The sequence below is a fragment of the Gallus gallus genome, chromosome 5 (genome assembly GCF_016699485.2).
Source record: "Gallus gallus isolate bGalGal1 chromosome 5, bGalGal1.mat.broiler.GRCg7b, whole genome shotgun sequence".
Classification (NCBI taxonomy): domain Eukaryota; kingdom Metazoa; phylum Chordata; class Aves; order Galliformes; family Phasianidae; genus Gallus; species Gallus gallus.
In genome coordinates, this window is record NC_052536.1 from 27,817,899 (window position 1) to 27,836,188 (window position 18,290).

Sequence of the window (18,290 nt, forward strand, 5' to 3'; positions counted from 1 at the left end):
TCTTCAAATGCTGTACATCACACCTTTTTGCTGCCGTGCAGTGCCCACAACCAAGAAAGGGAAAGCAGGACTGCAGCCTGGCCCAGGCACTGCCTGTGCACTCAGAGCTCTGTTCACACACACCGCCGCATTCTTCCCCCCCTGGCATGATCCAGAGTGCAGAGCTGATTTGCAGGATTAAATCAAAACTCTTTAATTGGGCTTCCAGCACGATTTCTCTCCATTATTGCCAGTAACTCCAATCCTTATTACTCTCATACCATTCCAAGACTGCCACCTAAGGAGCTTTTTTTTCTGCTTCTGAACTCCTTACACAGCAATTCAAGCACGTAGACACGCTGAGACTGGTGGTACTCCTGCAGTATTCCAGCTCTGCTATCTGCACAGAGTATCTGCACAGAAAGAGGCACACAGCTGTGCCATTTTGGGTGTCCTGGACAACGTTAAGAAATGAATTAGAACAGCCTTACAACTGAATGCTGTGTTCCGAGTTGTAAGACACATTTCCCCGGCTACGACCGCCTCCTCTTTTAACCACAGACAGCTTTGTTGAGCTGTTAGATCACAGCTTTTTCTTACCAAGGTGCTCTCATCTATCACCTTGCAGCAAAGGCCAGCAGCACCCTGAGCAGCGTTAGGCACGCAACAACACCGGGTTTGTTGCTGTAAGGGCAGGCAAACACTGGCACGGGCTGCCTGCCCTCCTCTCTGGACATCTCCAGCAGGCTCCGAAGCTGCAGTCCAGGCCTAATGCAATCAAAGGGGCGGACGGACACCCCGTGCGGCGTCCGGACGGCGAGAATTTAACACGCTGCGCTGCACTGAAGGAGACAGCAGCGCTCACCTCGCTCCTCGCACCGTGACCTGTCACGAACCGCGCCGCCGGAACGCCACAATCGGGCCAGCCCTCGACACGGCGGGAGAGGCCGCGGCCCCGCAGCCGCCCTTCTCCCCGCGCGGGGCGCCCCCTGGCGCGGGCGCAGCAGCACGGCCGCCATCCGGGGCGGCAGCCCGCAGCCCCGGCACGCAGCGCGGCAGAGCAGGAGGCCGGGGCGCGGCCCGGGCCCGCCGCGCGGCACGCTGGGACTTGGAGTCGGACGTCGGCGGTTGCGCAGCATCCGTTGGGGGCGCGCGGCGTTGCTGGTCTCTCGTAGGAACAAGGCAGCCATTGCCGCCGCGGCCGGGAAGAGCGCTCTCTCTCCTCACGGCCCGCAGGACTCAGCGCCCGGCGACGGTGAGCGGCGCCGCTCCCGCCCGGCTGAGGGAGGCGCGGGGCGGAGGGCCGGGCGGAGGGTTGCGAGCGGGCTCCTCGAGGCCGGGCCGCGCTGTGAGGCCTCCGCGGGGCGGGGACGGGCCCGGCCTTTCTCGAGGCGCCGCCGGCCGCGGCGGGGGGGGGAGGAAGGGAGCTGCCGGGGGAGGCCTCGGCGGGGAGCGAGCGCTCGGGGAGCGGAGGCGCGGCGCCGGCAGGCCGCGAGGCCCCGCGCCGCGTCCCTCCGGCTCCCGCGGCGGGGCGGGGCGGCCGATCGCGGCCGGCCGAGGGGAGCGCGGAGCCGGCGGCGGGGCGATGGGCAGGGCGGCGCCGCTGGGCGCGAGGGGAGGCCCGTCGGCCTCGGGGCACGCCGCGGCCCCGGCCTCGCTGCGCGGGATGCGGCCCGGCGCGGGCCCGGCCTCCCCCGGTATTTTTCCACTGGTACGCGGTATCGCGTGAGCCGTCATCGGTGAGCGGCCGCGGCGCGTCGTGCCGGGAGCGACGTGTGAGGCGCTGCGACGCGCGGCTGTCCGTGCCTGTGTCGGAGCGCTGCGATCCCCCGTGCTGGCACACGCCGTGCACGGGCAGACGCGTGTCACTGCTTGAGTGCTGCCCGTGGGACTTGGTCAGGCAGCCGGCCCCAGCCGTCCGCCCTCCGAATCTCATCTCCTCCGCTCGTTGTTTTCTAGAGCTGAAGAAGCGAGCGGTAGTCACGCGGTCGTTTTAATCGGGCATATCCCCGTTGTTCCCCAAACGAGCGCCGCTGCCGGAATGCCGGTTCTTGCCGTGTTTTCAGGCAGACGGTTACAGTTACGTAAGTGTGGCCTTCCCCCGCTGACCCTGTGTGGAGAGATGCGGCAGGGACCGAGCTGACCCTGCCTCAGCTGCTGTGAGCCCCAGGGGGGTTCCAAAGGGCAGGTGGCCCTCGCAGGGGACCTGTGCACTTGTGGCATGGAGAGCTGTCGTCACAGGCCGTGCATCCCTGGCAGTTCAGACTGATCCGGATAGGTGCAGTGAGCCGTGCTTTACCCTCAGCAGAAGGCCGGTGCCCTCCTTGCTGGCGCTTCTCCGGTGGCACAGTAAGACAAGTGAATAAGCTAATCAGCAGTAGAAGCCTAATGAATCACGCTAACCCGAATGCTGTAACCAGTGGCCTTTCATTGGTAACCTGGTGTGTCGGCAGGGTGTTCCATCTGCTCTACAGTCCAGTGTTAAGATACAAGCTCACGCTATATTTCCTTTCCCTAGGGCTTATGTTCTTTGTGTTTTGTATGACAGCAAGCTCGCCGAGCAAGCCAAATAATTGCAATTTTCTAGTCACAAGAAATGCAAAAATTCCAAATCACATGAACTCCACGCTTGTTCATGTGCTTTCTAGTTGATTTTTAACTATTTGGATCAGCAAACCAATATTACAAGGAAGCATGCTGTCACATCTGGGGTCCTGAACTGGGGCTGCCTTTGAGCTTAAAAGGTGATAGAGTCAAGGCAAACAACGTGGCTTCCACGAGAGATCTCAAATGATCTATCTTGGCTCAACAGATAGTCTTCAAAATCTGGATATCCAAAACAGCCTTTCTTTTTGCCACTGTTGAAATCTCGTGACAACTGAATGCTTCTTCATAACCTGGGAGACTGTTAAAAACAGAGTCGTATGATTGGTGCAAATTGAGATAATTTTATCGCTGCTGTTTATCTTTTGAATACAAATGTAACTGTTATTGCAGTAGTCCTTCCAGGTGAAAGCAAGAGCTTGGCATTCGTTTATGTTGCTATCCCAATGATTAGCTCTTTTTAATTTTTATTGTATTTAGCTACTATTAGCCCTGTAAATTCATCATAGTTTATGGAACGGGCTTGTTTGTTTTGATGGTCTGGTAGGAAAGCCCCTCTAGTCTAGCAACTGGTGAAACCATTATTTCAGCTACCAGAGGACTTTAAATTATATGACTGAGAAGAACAAAGCTGGGAGTTCTGTACAGGTTCTGCTGAAAGTCAGCAAGACAGGAGTTTGTCACGTTTCTGGCTAAAGAGGAGAACCAGGTCTTTAATGCAGATACTTTGAGAATGATACAATCGAATTCCATTTAACCAAGCTTTCTGAGATGTGAACGCAATCTTAATCACTCTAAGTTTGTTAATCTGATAAGCAATGCTGTTTTTTTCTGTAGCATCACACTTAAGATGAGTGGCTGCCGTGTCTTCGTTGGACACTTAAGCTCACGTGCTCGGGAGCGGGATGTGGAGAAGTTCTTCAAAGGATATGGACGCATACGAGAAATCCATCTAAAGAATGGATTTGGATTTGTGGTAAGCAATACCTTACTGTCTCTTGTTTGGAGGCGCTAACGTTGCTAAGCTGGAGTCAAGGAAGGGCAAATATTTGAGGGAATGATAGTTTCAATGGGAAATGGAAAATACTGATGTGCATTTCAGATTGCTTTTCAGATTATGTGATTAATTTTCTCCCATTCAGTTATGTTTTCCCTTATTTTCTTCCAGGTTTTGCTCAGAGTCTTGGAAATGTTCTAGCTGCATTAAATGCGTTATGAATCAGAATGTATTCTTCTGTGGGATTTAGATTTTATCCCTTATTTCTGAAGACAGTATATATAGTCTCTTATGGCATCAAAACTCAACAAAGTCTTGCCCTGGAGAAGTTCTTATGGCTTCACTTCTATTTCTGTTTCACTTCTTGTTTCTTTGGTCATATCTCTAAGTAATGACCTGACACAAAGGCAAGGTAGTTAGCTAAGACTGCAAGCGTGTGATAGTTGCTTGCTTGCTGGACTTAAGCAGCACAGCTTTAACTGTCACGCAGCTAAAGGTAGGTGTATTCACCATCAGTGTATGTCTATAAAGCATATGTGTCTATCAGACTACTAAATGAAACACAGACTCTACTGGATCTTACTTTCCTTCCTCTGGGTACCTAAAACTATTGTCTGAATCCTTACAAGCTGGCTGTGGGTCAGTCTGGTTCTTATCTCCTGAGAATGAGCCATTCTCTGGTGCTGTATTCCAGCTGGGAAGGTTTATGCCGCCCTCGTACAGTGACATACATGCTCTTATGCCATTCATTCTGCCAAGATCATTCCCTTGTGTGAAGCTATGGGAAAAGAAAGAAAAACAGTCTTTGTCTACTTAAGCTTCAAATGAATATTGCGTCTTAACTCCTACACATACCAGTGCCTGAGTGCACCACATTATGAGGTATTTCTTTTTGCTTACTGGCAGTCAACTACTTTGTTCTTGAACTCTGGAGGTAGACGGCTGCTCTAAGAGTTGAGTGTGAGTTTATTCAGTGTGTCCTTTCCATGTGCTGCTGTTTCTCTGTCGCCTTTCCTTGAGCATCTCTCCTCTTTTTTTGGGTAGGACTGTTGGCTTATTCAGGGAAAAAGTCTGTTCAACTGCTGTACATGAGTCAGCCAACCTTCCTTTCTTTCTTCTCCTGATCCCTGGTAGTGGCATTTTCTTTTCAGAACTCAATGATAAGATTGAATAATTGTCCCATAACTCTGTCAGAAATATTGGTTGTTCTGATGATGAGGAATACTTTTTCTTGCATCTGAAAGAAACTTTCTACAACGTAGCTTGTGCTTTTTGCCTTTTGTCCTGTGCACCTGTGTGACTGTTTAGGTATTGGAAGACTCCGACTAGATCCCCTTTGACCTTTCTCTTCACCAGACTGAACGCACACAACTCCCTCGACCTTTCTTCCTTCATAAAATTACCAGCTTTGGTGGCCCTCTGCTAGTCCTGCTCCAGTTTTTCGAAGTATTTCTCGAACTGGAAAGAGCAAAACTGGACACAGCATTCAGGTGTGGCCAAATAAATGCCAAGTAGGGCAGAAAAACACATCCCTTGATCTGCTAGTGCAGCCCAGGACATGATTTGTTTTCCTTGCTGTGAGGCCATACTGCTGACTCACACTTAGCTTACACTCCATGAGGATTCCCATGTCCTTTGCAGCAGAGCTATAACCAAGCCACTCAGACCTCTGCCTGTACTGTGTCTTGGGATGAATCTGTCCCAGGTGCATGACTTTATATTTTACCTTTGTTAAAGCTTGTAATTCTTTTTGTACAATCTTTCAGGCTATCGAAATATCTCTGTGTGGTGGTTTTTCCACTTGGCTTATCTATTTCTGCTTCTAGTTTGGTGTCACCCACAAAATTGGTGAGGGTGCATTCGTTCTTTTCATCCAGATCATTGATAAAAACATTGATTAGTATTGGCCCTTGAGATACTTCAGTCATGGCTGTTCAAATTTTGTTTGGGTTATTTAAAATTTATAAAAATCTTTTATATATTAAAAAAAAAGTAATTCTTATTTAACACTGTCGAGTGTTAAAAGTACAAAACATATTTTAATCTGAATCTTTTATTGATCTTTGAAACAAATTACATCTGCTTTTTCTGTCGATTTCAATACAGAATGTTTTCAAATTTCAGGCCATAAAGCTAGTATTTAAAGCTAGATAGGCTTGCAGGCATTCAGTGTTTTAGAAACTAACTGAAGTCAGTGGGAGATGTAGATGCTAACTACTGATGTTCTTAAATGGTGGGCCTACATGATTTTTCCCAAGATAATGTCTGCATCATTTTGCAGGATTGTGCCATGCTTGGTAGTGAAGCAGATTTCAGTGCAAAATGGAGAAGAAAGCTGAAGCCAGTATTGCTTCTGAAAAGCTGCTTGTAGTTACGCAAATGCTTTCTTTGACTTGAGAAGCTCTTTCTCTGCTGTTCATTGCTCTTGAGCTGCAGTTCTGTGATTTTTTTTTTCCATCTGGGATGTTCTGTTGATTTAAGCAATCCCTATCCAACTGTTTGTTCTTATTGCTTTCTTTCTTCCCTTTCTTCCCTTGTCCTCATACGACATTACCACAGTTACTCAGCCACACGATAAACCTACCTGAGAAGTTGATATATTTGAAAAATAACAATCTTTTCAGCCTCACCTCCTGCAGCAAGCGTGCAGTTTTTCATCTGGATAGGTTTCTTGACCTAGTTTCCTGCAGAGCAGTACAAACAGCCTTGCCAAGAACCAGTGGGCTGGATAGTGGGCAGGGTCTACTCAGGCTGACTAAAGCAGCATTGCTGCCAAAAGTGAAGCAGCAAATTCCATTGCAACAGTCTAGGGAATTGCACATCGCAGCTGATCCAGACCGGCTGATTGCCAGTATTGAAGAGGGATTTATCTTTCTTACTTTTCTTACACAAGAACCATTTTTCCAGATCAGTGAGCTGAATTAGCTTAGAAGAAAATCAGAAGGGCTTTTTCTTTATTCCTGGCTTACTGTTTCTTTGCCAATTAGTAAGAATTCTTAAGAAGGTTTTGGAAGTGTGCAGTTGTCCTGCTTTTGGTTGCAATTGGATCAACTCAAGCTGTTATGTAGTACTTCCCTGCATGTAGGGCTGATTTAAAACTATATCCCTTAAAATCCCCTTGCTCCTGCCCAAAAATGTATTTTTAGATATTTCTGTAATAAACCAAATGTTTTAATTTATTTTACATAGATCCTACAAATAGTTGTACTGAAGTAGCTTAGGGAGGCAAAAGAAGTGTGCAGGGTGGAGGCAGAAGAAATGGTTGTAGATGGAACATCTTGGGTTTTCAGTTGTAAATGTACTAGGAGTCCACTTCCTTGTTCAAAGTTCTTGCTGCAAAAGTTGAACATTTATAAAGAAAGCATATTTTCTAGTGTCCTGTGAGGGGAAAATGGTTGTTTATTCCCATATCTTTTGTAGGAATTTGAAGACCACAGGGATGCTGATGATGCAATTTATGAACTGAATGGAAAAGAGTTGTGTGATGAAAGGTAAGCTTGACTATTTTCCCATAAGTGTTTTGCATCTAGATTTGGCACGTTAGCTCCTGCTCACGCCTGTTTGTTGTGGCTCTAAGGTGGGATACACCTTCTGTAACTGTATCTCAAGAGACTGATTTGACTTTGAATCTGTTGACTTCAGAAAACAAGTTAATGGTAATCCTCCTATCATTTGAAGTGTTGCCCTTTGGCAGCTAGGCAGACAATAGTGATTATATGTAGGTCGCTGCAAAAATAATGCCTCCTATTTATTTCTGTGGAAACTACAGCAGATGCAAAAAGTACAATAATACTATTCAATAGAGCAAATTCTCAGCTACAAAACCCTGTTTTTTTGGCATGGTCACTACCATTAGCTGTGTGTTTTCACCAGCGTTTAACAAGAAACTGAATGTCATGCTTGCAAAAATCTGCATAAGCGGAGGTGAGCCACTGTCACCACTGCTGAAACGCACTGCCTCACTGTGCTCACATCCACTGCTTGGTCTCCATAAATGTTCAGCAAGCATTGATGGGTACCACTGGATGCAATTTTTTGTGCATGGAGGAATTCAGTGACACACCTCTGCTTCATCCGCATTTCCATGTCAGACGCCATTTTGTCAGACTGCCCCTCTGCTGCCATCTGTCACACAGCAGCAACATGTAATGGAATATTGGTGGGAGGGTTCAGCCTCTGCTGCCATACCACCAACATCTGCCTCTCACGTCGTGAGCTGACATCATAAAACAGGAGGCATTACTTTCAGAGCAGCCTTTGATGTTACAGTAACTTTTGTTTTGATTGTAGAAACTGTTCTTATGTTATTAGGTCACCGTAGCTCTTTTTGTTATCTTTTTCACTCCGTGATTAATTCTGGGCTTTGTTTCAATTAAATTTGGTAAATCAAGCTAAATTACAGAAGTCTGAGGGAGATGAATGAGGCAGGAGAACACTATTGTTCTGCCTCCTTAAGGAAGGCTGATGACTGTATTATTAAATATTGCTCGTCAGGGCAAGACGCTTCTTGTCTGTTCACTTGTGCTTCCAGTTTTAGCAAATATTTCAGTCAGTGTCAAATACTTAAAAGTATGCCTTTTGGTTTTGTTTTTTTGTTTGCTCTGTTGCTATCATAAGGGTCACGATTGAGCATGCTCGAGCCAGAAGAGGAAGGGGCAGATTCGCACAGCGGTTCAGTTATTACTCGCAGAGTGGATCTAGGTAGGTGGTCTGTACTGTTTCCTCAAGCAGAAGTGTACTGCGGTGCTATTTTGTATTGGTGGCTGCAGCCAGGGGTCCAGCACTGTTTTCCTTGTGTTGCTTCATGGAAGAGATTTTATGTTCTCCAACACTGCAGGTCCATTACTTCCTCTGACTGAGGAGAATGCAGTCTTTAAAGCGGTTTAACTGGCTCAATGGAGATTCACACACATCTTTGGAAAAGCTCCCTCTCCATGTTGTGGGCGCCGCATTGGTCTCGCTTCCTACCATTGCATAAATGATGTGAAGGGATAACGCTGCAGCTGAGTTGGCTGACTTAACACTAAGTTGAGGAAAACGCCAGAGCTGCTCTATTGAGGCTTCTGTCATTAAAATGAGCTTAGAGGCTAAGTAGAATGATTGTGAAGCAATAGTTCTCCAAGGTATTTACTGTCTAACCAAGCTGTCACATTTCGAGTTGTATGGTTATCAAAATGCTTGCTTTGGCACAACATGCAAAATGAACGGCATTTCGGAAGCACGACTAGGTTTGAAGATAATTAGCACACGCAGAAGCATTTAAATACCATGTTTGGTGACTGGACAGGTTCCCTGCTGAAGGAGAGCCTCTGGTCAACAGGGGAATCTGAGAAATGGATATAGCTGGTATCTGGAGTACCTGTAGTGGACACAGAGTATTCATGGAAGTGTTTACTTTCAGTGAATTGAGCCAGTGGTGAATCTTGTGCAGCGTTGCAATGGATTTTGTGACATTCATCAGATTCACACATATTCCACAGAAGAGCTGCACTTCACATGTCTGTGCTTTATGTCTGCCCATCTGAAGGAAATATGCATGAAGGAATTTACTCTGTAAAAACACTTATGGCTGTGGCCTATGCAGAGTAGCATTTGAAAGATTTAACTGACAAAATCCTCTGCATTTCTTTCAAAGGCAGGCAGTTACAAACCAGTGTCTGGAACATCTAATTTGCATATGAAAGTATGCTAATTAGATTGTTTTTTCTTCAGTGCTAGTAACCTTAATGAAGTATAATTGATCTGAGGTCCAGGCTAAAAGTGGACTTTTAAAGTAGGAAGTGTGATTGAAGGTCGTGGGCATCTGACGTTGTAGTCATGTTCGTGGTGTCAAACTGCCACTGCCAGACAGGAAGAGGCTTTGGTTTGCAATAATGGAAAGATGAGACTCAGCCTGCCAGTTCTGGGACTCTGGGTCCTCTGTTTAAATGCCCTGAAGATCTGGCTGTTCTGAAAAAAATTGGGACGCTTTGAGGTATGCACCAAAATGAAATTGCCTATGCTTCAGTGTATGGATCCATACGCATGATTTAGGATTGTGTTTTTTTGGGAGGAGAAGGTAAGAACAATTTGCTCTAAGGTCAGTGTTCTTAATTCTTAAATCTTTATAGCAGTATGAAGTAGTGCCATTGTTAGAATCCTGCATTACTTATCAAAAGGCAGGCATATGTTTGCCATAGCTCCCAGATCCCTTTGGATTCAGAACAACTAGGATTATGGTCAACAATGACCTGCAAGGGCCGTGTATCTCCAGATGCCTTGCTGTTCTTTTCTGTTTGAATATTTTTAAGCCATGGTTTTGTTTTTGAGAGGGTCTTTATAAGTATTTCTACCCACAAGAACACTGAATATAGGTCATGGTGGCATAAATAACTGTTCACAAGTGACTTGGCATTTAGAAGCACAAATTAAGATGCCTACCCAAATTAAACTAAAAAAAACTTTCAACTTTCAAAACTTGTAAAGTACTTTCATTTTACTATGTGCTTATTTCAGTATATCTAGAAAAATGACAGCTATATCGACTGCATTTGTACAGAATTCATCATCAAAATCCTTTTTATTCCCCTAGTTACAGTTCTGTTCTTGTAGAGGGCTCTTGGTTATGTTCTTGACTAGGGAGAATCAAATCTGCAATCCAGCAACAAGGGAAATGCTTGACTCAAATCTTGCAGCAAAGTACAGAAAACATTTAATGTGTGAAGTTCTAAATTCCTTCTGAGGGTTTGATGTGTGTTTTCTCTCTGAACTCTTCTAGCCGGTATGGACCCCCTGTTCGTACTGAGCACAGGATCATAGTTGAAAACCTTTCGTCCCGTATCAGCTGGCAGGTGAGTTATCGGCTTGTCTTCTTTTTTTACACTTCATTTTCCTACCCTGTAAGCTATTGCTCCCAGCCGAAATTTTTATTAAAGCCATCATAAATATTCATCATAAATAAGAAGTAGGCAAAAAAATCAGTGATAAAGTCAGTATTCAAACATGTAAGTCTTGAGTCTCATAGCTGTGTAAGTAGTTCAGTAAATAGATTCTATAGTTGAGGATCTATTTGTGCTTACTCGTATTTGCCAACTGATAGAATTTTGAAAGACTTCAGAATTTTTCTAAGTTACTGAAGAATGACATCTGTTCAAACCGTGTCATCCTTTTGTATTGTTCTCCCTGGGAGCACATGCCTTTCTTCTGAATGAAACTTGTGGTCCTCTGTTTCACGAAATATCTTTGTGATGTGATGCATGATTAAGAAGTCATAATGCATCATTAATAAAGTCTTAAGAAAGCTACTGTGTAAAGTGTGCTTACTGTAGGTACTAAAAATAATCCCTTTCAGTTAGCATCTTTGCAGCTTTCTTACCACTTTTGTATTGTTTTCCTTTTTGCTATTGTTTTTTTTTAAGCTGGCTTTTAGACAGAATAACTGCATGATCAATTTCTTCACTTGTTCTACACAGCCTGCAGTCTATATAGAAAGCGTAGTTTTTAAGGGCATACCAGCAGATGCTGTTTACAGAAGGTGAATGACAAGTGCATTTCAGTCTTGTTCATTAACCTTTATATTCTCTGAGTAAACAGACTTAAGCAGTGTACCGACAAACGTGGTAGAAAGTGATGAATGCTGCAAGACCTGGTCTTGCACAGAGGTCCACATGAGGAGGCCGTTTCGTTGCCTGGAGCTCCACTGATGTGCGCCATAAGAGCTTGGGTACAGATAAATGGCAAAACTAGGTTTGTTCTTCTGCATGATAGGTTCAAAAAGCTTGTAATTGTACAGTTGTGTTACGTACCAAATAACTGAAGACACAACTTCTGAGTTGATGTAATGAGTAAGTGAATCCAATCTCAATTACTTCTGGGTATTCTTTGTGATTATGCGTGTGAGTTTTTATTAAGCAAACAAACAAAACGTTACTTGGAAATGACAGTAGGGACTGGAGGACTAAGCTAGAAGTGTTAGAGTGTAAATCCTATAATGCTGTTATGTTTATAACTTGGAAAAAAATGAACTCTTTTGTAACTTTCTTTTACTTACAAATATTTATAATGGCTTTACATATACTTACTGTTTTAGACTGGAGCTCACCCAATACAGATCTCATAGTAATGATTCTGTAGGATTCAAAATAAATGTTTTAATGATTTTTCTATGTATACATATGTTACCATAAGAGACTTTACTTCTTGATACCTGCCTAGAGGTCGTTTGAACCTAAAATGCATGTACCTTGTTTTGTTTTGAAGCTGTACTGTTTTCCTACTGACTGTAGCCTTTTAACTTCTTCTAGCTCTGCTACTTACACAACAGATTCAAGTAATGTCATACATTAACAGTAGGAGTTCCTTATTCCTTTCTAATCCCTGAGCTTCTAGCAGCCACAATTGATATGGAACCAGGCTTTAAAACTTACATGCATGGTTTCATCTTTGGTGTGTGCAGATCCCCATGCTTCGACAACTTCTGTCTCCTTTAAAAATCAGTGTGTTGAGATATTAAAAAACAAAACAGCAAAATACCACCACAAAAAAACAGCTTCAGATCAGCTTCTCTAAACTGTTGACTATCTTGTCAATAGGTAATCTCAAACGTAGTAGACTGTTCTGTCAGAATTCCCCCTTATTTTAGTAAATGCGTTTCTGCATGTTCAGAGCTTTCCAATGGCTCTCATTAGTTTTTCTGCATCTGTCTATTTTCAAGCAGTTGGGAAAATGAGATCTGTGTTATGTAAGGATGTAATTTTAATATGTGCACTTCCTGTTTATGCTTGTCCTACATCTATTTTCTTTTGATGTTAAGTACAACAGGGTGTCCTTGTGCTGTTTAAGGTAAACCAGAACAGTAAACTTAGGATAAAATTTGGCCGTTCCATTATTACTCTTTGTTGTTGCTAAAGAAAACCAGATGACTTAAAAATGTTCCCCTCATAATACCACATATTCCATGGATCTTGCACACTAGTCTCTTCTGAGTAACAATTAATCATACTGGCGTTGCTATCACAAATGACACTTCATGATGATGCTCTGTAGGATTCCACATAGTGTGTCAGTTCTGGCAAGGGGGCCCCCATTTTAAAAACTAACTTTGGAAAATCAGAAAATAAAGATGTAGTTTAACATTTTTAAACTTCCTCTTGATTGACAAGCCATGGTCTGCTTAAACCTTCGTTGACTTCAGCAGAGCCAAAATTTTGCCCTTACCTCTAAATTGGGCTAAAGACGCTGAGGTTGGAGTATTACTTTTAATGGTACTGTGGGTCCACTTTTCACTTGGTATTAAAGTTTCTTTGTTAGAAGCACACGTGAAACAAGGGAAATATCTGCTAGTTTGCTTGTGCCAGTTTTTAAAATGAAACTATTGAGTTCTAATTGAAAAGATGAACTAAAACCGAGCCTTCCTATATCCTGTGGCAAATATTCTAAAGTTTTTCTTGGCTTTTTGTTTTCTAGTCTTTTCTTCCTCGAGCGTATTTCTAACCAAGTGTGTTTTGAACCTCTTCTAACAACCTTGATTTGGTTAACCCTTATTTTTCTTGTGTGGAGGAGAAAGAACCAAAGATTTGGGGGTTTTCTAGTGGCTGAAATTAGGATTTGGCCTGTTCTGAATTTTCCTTTTGGTTCCTATGACACTCCTGTTTTTTGGCGATCTAGATCTTGGTTTGCCTGGGTTTGATCTCGATTGGCTAGCACAGATCATCCTCGGGTTCTTTAGCCACTTCTGGAGACTATGTCCAGTGCTTTCAGGGCCTCTGGTACCTCCGTGAAGCATATTGCTATGAGCCATCAGTCTGCCTTTCTCATGTAAGAGAGTTCCTCTTGGCCAGCTAGGTATTGGACAAACAACTCTTTGCTTAAGGTACCTTATGTCATCTGCCACTTGTGGCGAGCTGCGGTAAGTAGTCGGGACTGTCGAATACCAGATACAGTTTGGCAACAGTACTGTTTTAAGTTACACAAATGTTTAGATTTTTTGTGACCTTTTATTTCTGTGCTTTATGCTACTGTGGAGCAAGTAATGTCATATTAGTGCCTGCAGTTCAGCCTCTGTTAAGCGCAGGGGTGTCTGTTACGTGGCACTGTAGTGTGACAGAATATTTGAGTGACATCTAAGGAAAGAAATCCTCTTGTAAAGTTATTATTTGTATACTAGTTAAACCTATTTGTATTTAATTTTATGGTGAAGTTGGGGGAGGAGAGCATATAGAATGAATTTGTCTGAGTGTATTAAGCTGTCATTTAACTGGGCCATTCGCCTCAGAGGGAAAACTTGCATTTAATACTATGTTGCTTTCTGTCATGTGTAGTTCTGATACAGTGTATAGGTTGGTGTTGTAAATATTGCATTGTTTCCATAACAGCTCTTTTTGTGATGTGGGATTATTTTAAAAGCAGTATTTTATTCAGCATAGTTGTGAGGGAGGGATTCTTTCAGTATATAGCTGCTGGTACCTAGGCTGAGTTTCAGAAATGGATTTTTCTAATATATGTAGAGAGAAAGTAAAGCATGATGCAGCTTTCGAGGAGAAAGTTCTAGGAGGATATTATCTGTTGCTAGCTGACTTTTGTGGCCTGTTTAAGGCTGAAATGTTAACTTTTGCTGCAGGACTTGAAAGATGTCATGAGAAAAGCAGGGGAGGTCACCTATGTGGATGCACACAGAAACAACAGGAATGAAGGGTAAGTTCATGTTTGTCTGTAAATGTATACAAAACCAGGAACTGTTAAAAGCAACATCATTGTTCTTGTAATACAAAAAGAAATGAAATGTAGATATGTAGTCTGGTTTAAACTGGCTGAAATTTCTCCAATTAAAAATAACAAACTTGTCAGTAAATAGGAGTTCAGAAGTAGTATTGAACTCCGTCTCTCTTGAGAATGAAGCCAAGTTCACAACAGAAAGAGAAGGGAGAAAAGTCAACCACTGGGTTTTGTAGTCTTAGCTACTTATGTATAGTCATTTATGAACTAATTCTGATATCTGAGGCAAAAATATCAACCAGTATCTTGCCCTGTTTCAGCAGGAAGAATTGTGAGAAATGAACATAACCAAGGAAAAGAGATGGAAAAAAGAGGGGATTCTCTTTATCCACTGTTAAAAATCTAAATAGAGCAGCAGGCTTTGCAGGTTTTTCTTCCTTGGACAGCTTTAAAATGCAGTGTAGTGGAGGGCTGGAAGGTATTCCCACAGTTGGTGCAGGTTTCAGTAGCTTCTTGGATTTTTATCACATCACTGCAGGTGAGAGTTACGGTGATGTCTGAGAAGATATGAAAGGTATGAATGGCAATAGGACTGTTAGGGTTATATTTCCCTGTCGCCAAGTTAAAAAATAGCTTAGAGAAGATCAAACATCAAGCTGTGAATCAACAGATTTTAAAAAACCTGAACTTATTCTCCTTGCTTTTTCGGTTGCTTTGTAACTTTTCTTTTTGTCTTTCTTTATGGTATACAGGGTTGTGGAATTTGCATCTTACAGTGATATGAAGAGTGCACTGGAAAAATTGGATGGCACTGAGCTGAATGGACGCAGAATTAAACTGATTGAGGATCACAGGAGGCATAGGTGTGTTGCCTGGCTAGATACAATTCTGCTGAGGGCATGGATTTGAGTTATTTTAATGCCAGAGTTTAATGATCTAATTCTTTGGCTCCAAGCTAGATACCACAGCAGGGAACCACTTTGTAGCAGTGTAAATAGATTTACGTAAGAACTGACTTGCTGAAAATAGGGTATATAGAACACTTAAGGATGAGAGTAAGTTTTTAAAAAATAAAACATAATATTTAAATAAAAAGATTAGAAGTGGTGACTTTTGGCATTAAAATCTTTTTAAGATATTAGAAAGCTGCTTCACAGACCTGTGAAATGCCTCTCAGTTTGCTGTGAAAAGCACTCTTTTCAGGAGAACATAAGAAAATGGTAGCTTCCATGAATGATTCCCTAAACAGTTCTGCCATTTAGTCATTAAAGAGCTGCAGCTAAGCTGTTTTTTTTTAATTAAGTCTCTTAAAAATGAAACCTTTTTTTTTCTTCATGAAAAAGAGGGATTGTGCTAAACCCTTGAGCCTTCAAGTGTGGTGGTGTTGGTGCCTTTAGAGGCTTTTTTTAGCACTGTGAAAAAATTGCTAAGCAGTTCACGTGGAGGTTTCTAGAAAGAACAAATACCACAGATACGAATTTTCATTTCTTGACTTTTGTTGATAAATGGCTAAAAATTGTTGGTCTGCTCCAGGAGAACAGGAGGGAAGAGAGCAGGAGGGTAGAGAGGGAGGAAGGCAGGCACCTTTCATTAGGCAGTTCTGTTTTGTCAGGGTAGCAGAGAATGTTAAGACTAGCAGTTTCTGCTGCCCTTGGCCTAAGAAGATACTGTTTGACAGAGCATAGTAGAAACTTAGCTGTTCTCTGAAGTGACTGAACGCAGTGCGCAGTGCGTTCACATGTCCAGCTGGAAGTGCTGTGTGTTCAAAGCGGCTGAGAATTAAAATGGATGCTGAGTATTTTAACCTTAGTGGGAGATGTGACTCCCACTAATAATTTTAATTGTGTTTAATTGGCTTTTAATTGTGTTTCTCTAGAAGCAGATCTCGATCAAGGAGTTACTCAAGGTCTCGCAGCAAGTCCAAGTCTACAGGATCTTCGAGGTCATACAGCCGGTCCAGGTCCAGGTCCAGATCAAGGTCCAGATCCAGGTCCAGGTCCAGGTCTCGCTCTCGATCCCGCTCCCGCTCCCGGTCTCGTTCTCGCAGCCGTACACCTAAAAAGAGCTACTCCCAGAAGAGTCACCGCTCCAGCTTGCCAGCTTCTTCCCCATCTCCCTCTTCTTCTAAAAGAAAATCTCGTTCTAGGTCGAGCTCTGCTCACAGCCGTAGTTAACCTGCTCTTAGAGATGTATTAATGCATTTAATTTGATTCAAGTTTCTCGAAGACTTGAGACAAATTACACATGAGAACTGGGAGGGGAAGTGTTAACGTGATGGAAAGGTAACCTCCTTTTACATTGCCAAAGTGCCTGTCATCAAATAGGCCGTCTCTGTGAGGAGGGGCTGTCAGCTTTCTCCTTTCAGTGAAGTCTGGAGTGGGAAGTCTTTTTTGTTGTTTATTTTTCCTGCTATTAGTAAACGTTTCTATTATAGATATATTACGTACACATAACGCTGAGGTAATGGGATGAGACAATACGCTGCTTTCGCCCTCTCCTGCCCCCAGATTCCCCTCCACCTTCAAGGCCTTTGACTTCCAAAATAGTATGTTATCTTTTGTCCTTGAGACGGAATCCGAGAACAGGAAGTATACATTTTATTCCTTAAAGTTCTGTGGCTACTCTTCTGTGCGAGTATGAATGGACCAGCTGAATTTAGTTTAGAGTTCACTTCTTTCCCCATTGCTTGGCTTAAGAGGCTGTTTAAGTTCCAGCTTTAAATGACCTTGGTAATACGCTTAATTTGCAACAGACTTTCAGGAATACACCTTGGCCAGTTGAATATTGTACGTTTGGCTAGTGAATCAATACAATGTTAACCAGCACTAAAAGCTGGATTTTCCTGTTAAAATGAGTCATGCCATCCAGGTGTCAGGATTATTGCGAATCCATTATACTAATTTTCCAGTAATTCACTAGTATGTGATATTGTATGTAGAGGCCTTATTTGACAGGTGACTCCATAAAACTGCACAGAAATGTCAATATGCATGTCCATGTTTTTAATGTTGATAAAAGTGGCATAGTTTTCATACCAAGAAGTATGATACTGAATATTGTGTGTATGACTAGCAATAGTCTCGATGGAACAGAAAGTTATTTTAGTAAAGAACAGCAGCAAATAATCCCAGGTAAAGCATAGTCAGTTGTGACAGCAAAAGTTAATCATGTTTAAGGGTAAGGAGGATAATTTCTTTCAGTCTCCTGAATGCACAGTTGTTTTGATTAATAGAAATTTCCACTGCAAATACTGTTTGTTCTTATAATTTGGAATAAGATTTTTTTAACTTCTGGATTGTTAAAGAAGGGAAACGTTTTTGGAAAAAATACGTGTAAATTAAACTCAGAAGTCTTACATGTGTTGAAATGTACCAATCCTAGTAAAATAAAACCTTTTTCTGGCTTACGTTACAATGTTGTGCAGTGATGTTACTTGGTAGCAGTCCTGGGGGCATGATCACAAGGAAACTGATTTGAAGGTGTATCCTTAAGGAAACAAATGCAATGTAACCTAGAGCCCAGTTACCACGTGTGAGTAATCAGATCCTTCAACTGGGAAGGATTGTACTGTCGTGGCCTTCAGTGGCTCAGAAGCTTGTTTGAATCGATGGCAAATAATAGTAGCTCTGCTGTCCTTGCAGATATGTCTGTGTGGTTGGCTTTGTCCACTGATTCAACAGAAGGACCTACAGCCAAACATGCAAAAGATACTGGAGTTTTCCTGTAAGTAAAACCATTTGGAATATTTGAACTATATTTCCAGGAATTCTTTTATTACCTAAGCTACATTTCTTTATCTGAGGCTTCAAGACAGATACTTTTACTACAGCAAGCTACCGCTCATCATGTTTGCATGTTTGGCATATTGTTATCTGAATATGGTTAACACTTAAGAAAAGAATGAACAAATAGAAATTAGTTTGTGAAGGAATTTCACGTTGCATCACTGTTGGGAACGCTGGGATATGCTCAGCTGTCTTTAAGTGGCAGCGTTGCTTGCTTTGTTAAGTTTGTGACC

The 18,290-nt window shown here is 42.8% G+C and overlaps 1 protein-coding gene across 3 annotated transcripts; it reads left to right on the plus strand.

The window, feature by feature from the left end:
- Nucleotides 1-1,082: 1,082 nt before the first annotated feature.
- SRSF5A (serine/arginine-rich splicing factor 5a) lies at nucleotides 1,083-17,683 on the plus strand. 3 transcript variants are annotated; one of them, XM_025150719.3, is made up of 9 exons: nucleotides 1,083-1,234; nucleotides 1,939-2,328; nucleotides 3,421-3,559; nucleotides 7,001-7,071; nucleotides 8,198-8,281; nucleotides 10,338-10,410; nucleotides 14,178-14,251; nucleotides 15,025-15,135; nucleotides 16,149-17,683. In XM_025150719.3, exons 3-9 carry the CDS (start codon nucleotides 3,434-3,436, stop codon nucleotides 16,444-16,446), a joined length of 837 nt encoding a protein of 278 aa, XP_025006487.1. In that variant the 5' UTR covers nucleotides 1,083-1,234; nucleotides 1,939-2,328; nucleotides 3,421-3,433; the 3' UTR covers nucleotides 16,447-17,683. The 3 variants fall into 3 exon arrangements, with proteins under 3 accessions (XP_025006487.1, XP_015142809.1, NP_001006476.2); XM_015287323.4 differs by having other exon boundaries at nucleotides 1,939-2,063; NM_001006476.3 differs by lacking the exon at nucleotides 1,939-2,328.
- The last annotated feature ends 607 nt before the right edge of the window (nucleotides 17,684-18,290 follow it).